This window comes from Etheostoma cragini, chromosome 17 (genome assembly GCF_013103735.1).
Source record: "Etheostoma cragini isolate CJK2018 chromosome 17, CSU_Ecrag_1.0, whole genome shotgun sequence".
NCBI lineage: Eukaryota > Metazoa > Chordata > Actinopteri > Perciformes > Percidae > Etheostoma > Etheostoma cragini.
This window is the reverse complement of record NC_048423.1, coordinates 23,000,416-23,012,987: the sequence shown is the minus strand read 5'-3', so window position 1 is coordinate 23,012,987 and position 12,572 is coordinate 23,000,416. Positions and strand designations below refer to the sequence as shown.

Here is a 12,572-nt window from a genome sequence, read left to right as displayed (position 1 = left end):
CACACACACACACACACACACACACACACACACACACACACACACTGGGGGTTAGACATGGAGAAATCTCTCAGCACCTACAAAGAACTATGAATGTCCCCCTCCCCCCATTTTCTACTATTTACAGCTAGACATGGACCTTTCAGAGATTTGTCGGGTACAGCTTTGCCACCAGTATCTCTTCACTTTGAATATCCAAGGTTCTATTCTGAGTTTTATTATTGATTTATTATAGATAAACAACAAGACAACAAGTCCCATGTAATGGATAAATGGCTTAAGTCTTACTTACCTCATGTGTTTTATCAGCCAAATGTAAATAGTTTTAGGACCCAAGTTTAGCTATTTGCCCCTATTGTGTCCATGTTCTCATCAAATATTATATACAATATGACAGGCTTCGTATAGTTTGCACTGAGACCCAGAAACAAACACTACCTGACTCTGGGTCTGTATATCAGTTCATGATAGTTTGATGAGATGCTATTCAAGAAAAAAAACATGTTGGCACAATAAACCTTGGAATAACAGAGGTGTTACTGTACAACGAGATTTTGGCATAGGGCCCCCAACTAAGGCTGCGTTCAAAGACAGCACAGGTTTTAAGATGGTCTGGCCCACCACCCTGCAACGAATCACTGGATCAAATTTTCTAGTGTGAATTGGCATTAACAACATTACGTAATAATACAGGACCCAGTTGATTTTGTACCTTAGTGGTACAAATTGTGTGACAAATTAACAAATTATTAACAACAAACACTGACACAAAGGGAATTTGGGGCCCCCAGACATCCCGGGGGGCCCCCTGACACCCTGGGGGCAGGTGCTCACTTTTCCTGGCTGGTAATCCAGTCTTGAGTAAAGTTGGTCTGGTATTCAGTTCAAGAAATTGCAGACCACCATGCCCTTTTAGACAGGATTCAACATCCGCCTCTAGCTGACAGTTAGAGAAAGTTGTCTTGTCTGCTCCTCACATTAGCTCAAAAGTTGGCTTCACCTTTTCTCCAAGGTGTCTTTTGTGTTAACAGTGCTGTTGGCTCAAGTCGACTTAATTGTTAACCTCTGTGTGACCGCAGCAACATCCTTGCACCCCCACAGCACCCTATCTTCCCTGCATGGTGTTCCTTGGTGGGGTGGGCGTTACTGTGGAGCTATGGGGCTAACAGGGGAGACGAGGGAAAGGCTGTCCTGCGGTGTCAAAGGTCCCGCCAGGGGCCATCACTGGCCCATTCAGAAAGACGTCACCCTGCACATTCTTCACAATGTTAACATTCTCCCAAATTCTCAACATTTACTTACAATGGTTGACTCCGCTCAGCGCAGCTATTGTGTGCAAAGTCGAATCTGAACGGCCAACTTATGGTAAGTCATCTTGTCATTATGATCATGACATGGCCCCCCGTTGCACCCTCATAATCTCATATAGACTGTCTATTGTGGCTCAGTTCAGCTGTCACTCACAGCGTGTAATCTGGCGAGAAGTCAGTGAGGGATTGAAGTTGATGTGGGGCTGAAGGATTTATATGCAGGCAGGTTTTTTTTAACTTGTTATTGAGGGTTATCTGTGATATTTAGATGCTGTCCTTGTGTGTGGTACAAGAGCATTTCTTGTGCACAGGTGGGTTTCTTTTTTTTGTGCATGTTTGTTCACTTCTATGACATGTTTGTGTGGGAGAGAAAAGTCGAATCAGAATGAGAGAATGTGCTGTGGTCGCTTTGTGCTAGTGGTTTAAGGAGCCTGGGAGCAGAGTCAGGGGCCATGTTATAAATTAGCGTCTGACCCCTGTCTTTGTGGCCCCTAGGAAGGCCTGACGAAGGCCCCAGCCCATACCTCAATGAGAACGGCCCTTGTGAAGAGCCTCTTTCAGGGGTGTCACTGCGCGATGAATTGGCCCGCAGAAGCATGTTTATAGACTGTGTAAAGGAGTGCGTCTTTGTGGGAGAATGTCACTGACACTGGTACAGTTTGCTTGAATGAACTGTGATGACGAGGCTAATGGGGCCCCCGCCGCAGGGTGAGGGTCAGCAAAGCGGGCCCCCCAAGCTGGGGACCCCCCACCCTCAGGCTCTTTTCACGCCCAGTAGCTGTAGCTAATGTTGCAATTCTTCGTCCACCCCCCCCCCACAAAGGCCAAGAAAAAAAGTCAACTTTCACACCAGCGGGTCACCATGAGTGCTTTAGGAAATGATCGTGTAAACAGAGTGTTACCTTCTGACCTGTGGCTGATACCTTGGAGCAGCAGACAAAACAGCCAGGCTGCGGGTATTAGACATGGCTGTTAGCGGGATAAAGCTCCAGGCGACAGAGGAGGAAGACCTATCAAGGAGATTGTTTTTGTGATATCATCTGATCTGCACATGTACAGATTACTGAATGAAACCCCAGTTGGTAATTTATTAGATTTGCTTTTGCTTATTTTCTTCACTCACAGCAGCAGATGTGGTTAGTTCTCTATTAGCGCAAGGAATACAGGAGTTCCCACGGCTGTAACAATCGCATTGACGCTCGTCTACAGACATTTTACTGCCCTCCATTCGAGCCAATAGGATAAACTGACCACTAACCCTGTTTGAATAGAGCTGAGTCTCTTAGCACCAGGATGTAAGGTCATTAATGACATCAGTCCCAGTTAGTGTTAGAGCGTATAAACGCCGGCACACACACCTTCCAGTCTGTTTTTGAGTCTCTATCAAGGCACAAATATTTCTCTTGCACACACAACCCAAGCATCACATCTCATTGTTTCTATTTGGCCCCACCTCTTAAGCTTTTTAAGAACCCACCACGTCACCAGTCATTTGCTTTGCCAATAATGGTGAACGCTACTGCCATCAAACAGGAGGCCTTTTAGTGTTGCAAGTAGAGCGGACAGTAACTGAATAAACAAACGAGCAATTTGTAGATGTCAAAGTTTTTTTAATGATATTTTATCGACCAAACCTTTAATCCCTTGAGAAAAGTAATTGATTAAAGGTTAGTTGCAGTTAGAATTGTTAGTTGCAGCCCAAATTGCAGCGACACTTAAATGTTAGATCTCATTTTAAAGTCTTTATATTCACTCGTGCATAACTGCAGGAGCGAATGGAGCAGATGGCCGTCATATAGATGTAACGGTCTTGTAAATTAATAATTACATCAGTCCTATTGTGAAACATTTTAGTTTTTATTTTGGTGGATTAAATTCTAAATGCTGGCCCCCATCTTTCTTTTAACCCCTCGTGAAAAGACGATGAAGAAAGACGATGTAGTTTCTGTTTGATATAATGTGATGTCAAAGTTACATACTCTCTATTTAATGTATTAGCTGCGTTCCCTGCCTTTTTCACTCCAGTCACCTTCGCCTCCCTGCCATTCCCTCTCTCTGCCTCATAGAGAAGAAGTGGACATGCTTTACGACAGCCGGCCAGAGCCGAGACCCACCACTAAGAAGAGGCTTCTTCTCTCTTTACGGCCCCATAAATATATTGTTATCTGAGCCTGGGAAGTCCGCGTTGAGATTTATCCGCACAGTTAGTGGAGATAGCGAGCCAAGCATCCTGAATCACTAATTACACAAGAGGCTGCGCTACGGCGCCCTTAATTTCCTATCTCTGCTCTGTAGACGAGCCACTTTAAAGTAGGTGATGAGGCTTAGGAGTTAATTATATGTCGCTTAGATGCATTTATTTTTTTAAGCACTGTGATGCTGGCGCTGTGGCGAGGATCTGAAGATTTGGAAGTTGTCCATGACAGAGATGATCTGAACTCTATGAATCCTCTGACACCATACTCTCTGGTTTAAAAAAAAATAAAATAAAGTACACTAAGAACATTTAACACAAGTGACAATAAAATGTGCTGGTGAAACTCTGTTTGGGAGGAATCAAAAGACACATTAGGGACACTCTAAGTGTCTCTCCTCCCCCCCCCCACCCCTCCCCCCCCGGTTAGCTTACCTGGTAGAGCGGGTGCCCGTATGGGGGTTTACTCCCTTGACTGCATGTGATTCCCCCCCCTCTATCCCCTTTCATGTCTAAGCTGTCCTATATAAATAAAGGCATAAAATGCCCCCAAAAAATTAACTTTAAAAAACCTATAAACCCTCCAACAAATATACAGAGTCAGTAGAAGGTTACCCTACTCCCAGGCAGCTGCCACCATGTCATTGCTGGGTACAGGACCAACATAGGGAATATCTGCCGGATTCACCTCTTCGGGGTTGGGACTGGTTCACTCGCCCTTTGATCATTTTGGTAAAGTGAAAGCAGATTATCAAAGGAAATAATCAAAATGTGTTCATTTAATTGTGGTGTTAGCTGAGAACAAACAGTTTGATATGAAATGTGGTTACTTTAATCCCTGCAAAAGACCATCTCTGAGCTGTTTCAGTCTCTCATTTGTTTGTATAGTGCAGATAGGACATTGCAAGCACTATAAACATAGTACCTGATTTGCATAATACATGGTGTCCTGATGGCAAATTGTTGTTTTTCTTATCCAATCGAGGGTCAATGGACAGAGGGTGCTGTAAACGCCCTTAGGGCACATTTGTGACTTGTAATATTGTGCAGAGGTGGAAAAAGTACTAAAATATTGTACTCAAGTAAAAGTACCAATACTTTGATTCAAAATGACTCAAGTACAAGTGAAATTCTGGTCACTGTAGTGGTTCTCCTAAAGAACGACTCGGGACCTGGTAGGCAGCCTAGATGCTGATTGGTCACTGTAGTGGTTCTCCTACAAAAAGACTGGGGGCCCGGTAGGCAGCCTAGATGCCTTTTGGTCACTGCAGTGGTTCTGGGCGCAATTCTTTTTCTTTCTTTCAGTTTTCTTTAGTCAAAGTTTTTTTTTTTTTTTTTTTTACTCAGTAACAGGTGGGATTTATAATGTAGCGAATTACAATACTTCACTCAATACGTAGTCAAGTACATTTTAAATTACCGATTTTAAACTTGAAAAATACAGAATACACAATAAAACTACTCATCTGAGTTTGAGCAATATAAATGAAATACTTGTACTTTGAAATACAGTAATACTACGATATTATAGTTATAATAATGACCAGTTTGTCCAGAATATTTTTTTTCATAAGGTTACAAGCAGTTTAAACACCTTTATTTCCTCCTCACCTATAAACCCTCCAGAGCTTCTGCTCTCAATTAGTGCATGTATATGTCCTGGGTATGTGTGTGTTTCAAGCCTGTGTGTAATGTGTGTAAAAAATAAAATAATTAAAGTACAACAGAGTAACAACAGAGGGAAATAATGTATTTTCTACTTGGGGTATTTCTTCTTCTTCATTTTTGTCTTTGTCTTCATATCCTTCTGTTGCTCCTGAAAATATACATTACATGGGTCTGTTATTTTCTCTATCTGCCATCCTCACATCCACCCTGTGTGCTCTGTGGTCAATCATAAATAGCGTAACACTTCACCAGACGCCTCCCGTTACCATATCATAACAATACTTATGCCACGATACGATAGTATTGCCATTTTAAACATATTACAATATTCTGCAATATATTGCTATTTAAAACCTTTTTGTCCAACTTCTAGTTGTTCCCAATTTCAAACGATGGCCCCAAAATGAAACTTTGTCAACATCTGTTTTATCTAAAAAGAAACATTTATCTGTTTGTTATATTACTTATAATTTTATTGCTGCAAAATGGGACAAACTGACCAACACATATATAATAAAAGATCCATACTTGGCGCGTGTGTATCAATACAGTATTATCACTGAAAATATCGCGATACTATGCCGTATCTATTTGTCCTCCCACCCTTAGTAACACTCTTGTACCAAAAGATTTTGTCAGATCACAAAAGATGTCGAAAAGCTTTCCCAAACCAAGTCACCGTCCCAGCTCTGTTAAGGTAAATAATCTTCTAATTGAAGTGTTCAGACCACCAGGTGGTGCTGTGGCCCTCATTAACTAAATACCCTGAGGTCATGGGAATCAACAAATGACAGCTTTGGCAACTAGTGGTGATGTTGGTCAAGAATGGCAGGGTCCTTATTGTTAATTAGAATGTATTTGTAGACTTTGGGATTAAGAGGATCGGTGGTTTTCAGTTGCCCGACCTGCCAGCACCTATCACACTAGCTTAAAGCGGTTGTTTAAAACAAATGGTTTTGATGTGTTTCAGGATCACGGACCAGCGGCATGAGAAGTTGCCATATTTTGTCTTTGGGGACTTTAACTTCAGGTTGGACTCGAAGCAGCTCGTTGAGGTGAGTCTTTTTGTATTACGATATGGGGACATTTGTGCCATAATATACTATATAGATATGTGGTTAAGCTATCAAACTTATAGTAATAAAAAGTGTGTGTGTGTGTGTGTGGGTTGGAGAGAGACTGCAATATAGTAAAAGTGTTTTAGAAGCCCACTGTCTCTCTAGAGTTATGACTCATTAAACGCTTCACTGTTGCTGGCCCAGCTGTGTTTGCCAACTGAGCCTCCAAGTGCATTGTTATGTTATGGTGCCATTCACTGCTCTTTCTCTCTCCCTTCCTCTCCTGCTCCCTCCCTCCCTCCCCTCTTTCTTCCTCCTTCTTCTCCTCCTCCTCCGCTCCTTTTCTTGGTGCAAATGAGGCCAGTGAGAGCCAAGGTAGCGCAGTCATTCAGCATTCTCCATGGGGAGATGGCAGGGTGGGGGAGGGGGGAGGGGGTTTAGTGGCATAACAAGTCATAAAGGCCCACCGCAGACAGTTGTGTCCTATGATAACAGAGTGGGAGAGCCACTTGTTGGCTGATCCTCTCCCTCCTCTGCAGCACAATGGCCACTAGAGTCAGTGGGCCTGTTCAAGGTGTGGGTATTGTTCATTCCAACCAGAGCCCATTCAGGGCAGAAGGGAAGAGGAGGGAAGGCTTTCTGAATGCAGGGGTTTTTACTCAAATGACTTCGGAAGGACTTCACTCTGTGTGGCACACAAGAAGAACCCGTTTGTAGTTTAGTCATCCAGCCACTAGGCGAGCAGTAAATCGCCATCAGCTGAGTGGGACCAGCAATTCGGGCAGGCGCATTTGATTGATGGCCTCAAAGTTTGTGCCGTAGATTTAATTTTTGGTCTGTAACTAGGTCACATTAACGGACTGATCATGTGAACATGCTTCGGAGCTAATACATCCGAGTACAGAATCCACAACAGCAGATGTGCAAACACCGAGGCTCTTTAGACGTCAACGTTTTGCAATTAAGTGTCACCTGGCCGACATTTAGGCCGCCACAGTGATTTTAAAGCAATTCTAGGCTGTTTTATATCTATGTATCAGCATTGCTCTGTTCTATACATTGAAATACATAAAATGTGATTTGGTTTTGTAAGAAAGATGTGTTTTCAATGCCAGTACTGGCAAGCAGCAGAGATATATCACTCTGAAAGGAGAGCATCCAATTAAACAAAGTCAGATGAGGTGATTTGAAGGCTGCCTGTGTTTCTCCCATATAGCTAATCTAGAAAACTCTGTCCTCATGTTTCCTGTCTTGTCCTGGCTGCTCTGTGGTAGGTAAGCACTCACCCTCTCCATGTCTCTACCACTCTGAGATGCTGTCTGAGTGCAGGAAGGGTCATGAACCCTTTTCCAGGGATGTGTCAGGCTTGCATCGGTGAATGTCCATCTCTGCCCCCTTCTCCTCTCCACACAGCTCCTTTCTTATGCACCTTGGGCCCCCATTCACATACACATCCACAGCCATAGTGAATACACACACACACACACACACACACACACACACACAAACACAAACCAATTTGTTAGGCTAAATGAACCTGATTGATTCACCCCATTTAAAGAGGTGTGACAGCAGTGCTGGGGGGCCTTTTCAGACATCCTCTCGGGAAGTTAGAGCTGTGGGCTATGACATAAAGCACACACACACACACACACACACACACACACACACACATATAGACTATTTCCGTCCAGCTTAATGAGGATCCTCAAACCTGCCGACCATTTAATGGTTAATGTAACAACAGAAGAGGCTGATGATGTCATCAGTGTGAAGTGCGTGGTTAAATGGGCAACACTGTTCAATATAAACCCGTCCTGCGCAGTGGTCAACCTGTCTGATTTAACAGTGACCTTTTGCGTTAGTGGCAGAAAGAGCTGTGATGTCACCAATAAACAAATGGGTTGCAACCTTAGCGCAAGACGTAACTCACAGCCGGGAGGCCGTTTTAAGCCCTTTAATGACAATTAATGTCAACAGGACAATTAGTGCACATCCACTGAAGTGCTTAACTGTAGATGGGCTGGTGGTGGATCGATCGTCCATACTTGTCTGAAGATTGATTCAGACACAGAGAGGCCGGCTCTCATTCTCACTGTCTGAGACTCTCATTTTTTCACTTTTTGCTCTGTTCTCTCTTCACTTTCAATCAATAGGAAAGGGCCCGAAAAAGCTATGCAGATGAATAGATACTTTTGCTGTGTTAAGTGGACAAAATGATCGCAAATTGAAACTACTTGCCTTTTTGATTTGTTGAACACCTGGGGCAGCCCTCATGCACCCATGGGGATCACTAGGCCCCACTTTGAGAGTCACTAGATCAGAAAATACTCCAGTACATTTCTCTACAGCTGCACGCTACACCACTTCTCTTTTTCTCTGTCTCTGGTCCATTGTGGGGGACTAGACTGTGGACAACCAATAGCCACTCCCCTGTCACCCATCCTGCCTTGTGGGTGTGTTGATGGGACAGGGGGTATTTTAGGATGTATCCATGTTTGTACCGAGGCTGGTTTGGAAGGGGGTGAGTTTTGATATTGTCGCGGGGCAAATTCTAGGTGGCAAATTCCTGGCATGCTTGCGCGGCAGGATCAGTAACCAAAGGCCTGAGGCCGCCCCCCTCCTGCCCGATCCGGGCAACCCCATTAATTGTGTGCGACAGAGGGAATTGGTTTCAATTGACCCCCATTCAGTGGCCCTTTGACTGGCAGACAAAAGACACAGCCACGTGGAGACTAATGCTAGGGCTGAGCAGGCTGGAGGTGGTCCAGTCCCCACCAACCTTCTCTCTCCTCTCCCATGGGTGGGATCAGGCTTTGGCTTGATCATGCTTTGCATCGGTGCTGATAAAACAGGACAGCGCAAAATGAATGGCTTTTGAAGGTTTTGTCTGGGGAATCAGATACTTCACAGTGTGCAATTTCTTTGATTCCTTCATGGAGCACTCATGTTCAAGCCAGTAGTGACACAACTGACTAAAGATGCAGTGCATGCTGTCCCCCCGGACCTGTTGCGATAAAAGAAACCCATCTTGATTGTGGAGATTTCAAGAGAGAGCTTAAATTAAGGAGAGCAAATTATATGTGAAGATGGAAGCGGGCAGAGAGCACTACGCGATTGGGGACATTTTAAACATAAAACGGTTGATATTATTGAGCTTAACCATGCATGTACAGTAAATCCATTTCCTTCTATTGAACTGTTTCCCTCAATGACGATAAGGACGTTTCATCTTATTCTTGATTCTCTCTTTCTCACCCACTTCCATTCTGTGTGTATCTTACCTTGTATCCCTTTTAACAATTTACACAATTGTTTTTATGGACATCAATATCATTAAATACAACTGCCATCCTTGACTTAACTTTGATTTGTGAACAGTAACCCTGTGACTGCTGCTCTGAAGCCTCCAGTTTAATGGTCTGTAGCTGCTGCAATAGGAATCTGCATTCAACAATTTTTCATTTGTTTAATTTATTCACATTTAGTAAATGAATATCTTCATTTATAAACACGTGCTGATTTCTTTTCTTTTTTTAGAGGCTTTTAATAGCCTTGTTGCCGTTTCATGTGCCAATGTGAACTGAAACCAGTGTGATGGGGCAGACAGATTTACAGCAGACAACATTGTTGCAGGTGTCAGTGGTCAGAATCACAGTGGGGGCAAGCAGGAGAAGGATAGCGAATCTGTTAAAATGGGCGGTAATGGAGCGAAATCCTGCAGGATCAGACAGGTGATTTAGAAATTGCCCACACAAACACCTGTCACTGCCAATGTGTACCATGTTTACAGTAACAACAGGGTTACAGTAATAATTCAGTAATCCCTGAGACAATCCTATTATAGAAACCCCTGTTCAGACCATTCAGACCAAAGCCCATGCCGCCGGGTCACATGACCCTTGTTTACTCATTCACACCTATACAGCATCCCAGCTTTTTCTTGGTTCCATGCTTTAGTCAGTGGATGGTATCAGGTGTACAGTGGTGTGTGTGAAAGAGTATGTATGTGTGTCCCTCGAGGTGGCCGGTGGCCGTGAATCAGCGGTATTGATGACAGGCTCAGGGCTCCGTGCCTGGACTCCTAGTATATTTAAAATCCCTCCTAATTAAACTTAATAGAATGTAAATTTAATATCTGCAGAGATTGTGTGCTGCTGGCCGGCCTGCTCCAATTCAAGGATTGATAGAGGCTAGCGGGAAGGTTAATTGCTGACTTGATCTACTGTCCCTGTGACATGGTGTGGGGCTGTTTTAATTGGGGCTGATCTGCTGCTACATGGACAGATTTCATTAGGCTAGCTGGCCTCTCACTGACTGGAGAGAGGTTTGGAACAGTGCCCCCTGTCTGCACCCGCAGGAAAGGCAGAGGGCCGGACCAGGCATCAATCTTCCTCCCTTCCTTTGTCCTGTGTCCTTTCTCTCGCTTGAGCAGCATGAAATTAAAGGTGGGGCCCTAGACTAGCCCCTCTCCTAATGAATGCTGTAAAATGTTCAGTAATGACAGGGCAGCATGATAGATCAGTCATTTTTCACACCGTGGAGTTACGCAACGCACACGCCCACGACAACTGAGAAAACATATGAAAGATAAATTCTGTCATGAATGCCGACTTGTCTTTATTTATGTTGATTGCGGCATGATTGTGCAAGGTTTTAAACATATGGGGTCTGGGAGGATTGCTTTGCTATTTTTGGACATTTCTGATTTTCTATTTATAGATACCGAATTTACATTTTAGAAGAAAAATAATTGTCTTGATCCAGTGTGAAAAATTTCTGGAAAACAACCAAAGAAAGACTTTAGTGACTAACTATCTTTGAGCACTATTATTTGTTAATCTAATCTATGAATACTTAAAAAAAATGTTTTTATTACATCTTACTTTTCACAGGCTAGTCATAAAGAATAGCTTCTTATTTATAATGCCAGCCTGACATGTGCCAAAGCCATACAGAGCAAGGGAAGTTGAGCAGGGCTAGGGAATAAAATACATTAAACATAAAGTACACACAGTTTAAAAAGACATAAAATACAATTTAAAACACAACACAGACAGCAGAAAAGTGTAAGGATGAGATGGTATTTTTTGGAAGATAAAATGGTAATGAGTTTGCCACTTACATTAATACTGTAGGAAGGAAAGATAAAAACAGGTTCCCTACAGTCTGTGTGTTGCCCCTGTGGTTGAAGCCATTGTCCTGGCTGCTGAACCTAGTCTGGGTAAATAATTTGCACCAGTAAAGTGTAAACAATTTTCCCTTTTTAGTCCCGGCTTTGACTAACATGTGCATATCTGCCTAGCTATAAATCAAAAGGCGGCCAGTGTAATTAAGTGTACACTACATTAGTCAGGCTAATTAATTTCGGGGGCCATCCATCCATTAACCAGCGGGCCAGCACTGATTGGGCCTCTGTTGTGTGGAACCCCTGACACTAGGGACTGCGACCCTCCTTGGCTGCCCTCAGTTTTCCAGATAAACCCATGCATTAACACCCAGAGTCACAGATGTATTACACACATACACGCACCAGCCCCTCGTGTACTTAATCAGATTTGGACAAAAAAGAAAAGCTTATTACAATAAATGTGGCAGGTTTTATGTCTATGTTTAATTCTTCAGGACACTGTTCTTCCTTCTTAATTGATTGTTGAATATAGAGTATTAGCAAGGCTCACGCTATTGACAGGAGGTTTTTATTGCTGGGCCAAGTTGTATTGACAAGTCCTTTTACATGGTTTGTTGTAGCCTACTAAATCAATATACTTTTCTGTGAAAGACAAGTCACCTGACAGTCTTGATTGTTCTGGTGCAGTAAACCCCACCCAATGATTTACTACATACTACATACCTTACAGATTCAAACTGACTTATTAACACCTTCAATTTCCCCCCTCCTGTTTATGGCCACACAGGTGAAGCCTCTAATGGAGATGTTTCCTGACAATACAATAAAGGCATATTATCTGGCTAGAAGAGTCCAATCTATCACAATGAGGGCCCATTATATCACAGATAACCCATCTGGATATAGAGGGAGACTATTCCCTCTAGACAACAACGCCTGTTCTCTCCCTCTCTATATCTCTCTCTTCTTTCTGTTTGCTTTCGATGCTAATGAATACAACGCTGAAGACACGGAGGAGAAAAAAAGAGTCCAGCTATGAAGGCGTAACTTGAGCGATGCAGCTTTGATGGGAGCGCTGTCCCTATAATTAAAACGCTGGCAAATGAAGAACAAGCAGTGGCTTCTGTTGGTCCTGCTCATTAACAACAGGCCGTTTGAGCCCGGCGCCAGCCATGCTATTGCCATTGTGTACTTGGAGGTCGGGGGTGGGG

The 12,572-nt window shown here is 43.3% G+C and overlaps 1 protein-coding gene across 2 annotated transcripts in view; it reads left to right on the top strand.

Annotated features, from left to right (window-relative positions):
* LOC117960395 (inositol polyphosphate-5-phosphatase A) overlaps positions 1-12,572 on the top strand; it is a 151,008-nt gene that overhangs the window by 102,163 nt on the left and 36,273 nt on the right. For both annotated transcript variants that reach the window (XM_034898273.1, XM_034898274.1), the window contains exon 9: positions 6,143-6,227. In XM_034898273.1, the coding sequence (XP_034754164.1) occupies positions 6,143-6,227 (85 nt within the window). The remainder of the gene's footprint in view (positions 1-6,142; positions 6,228-12,572) is intronic.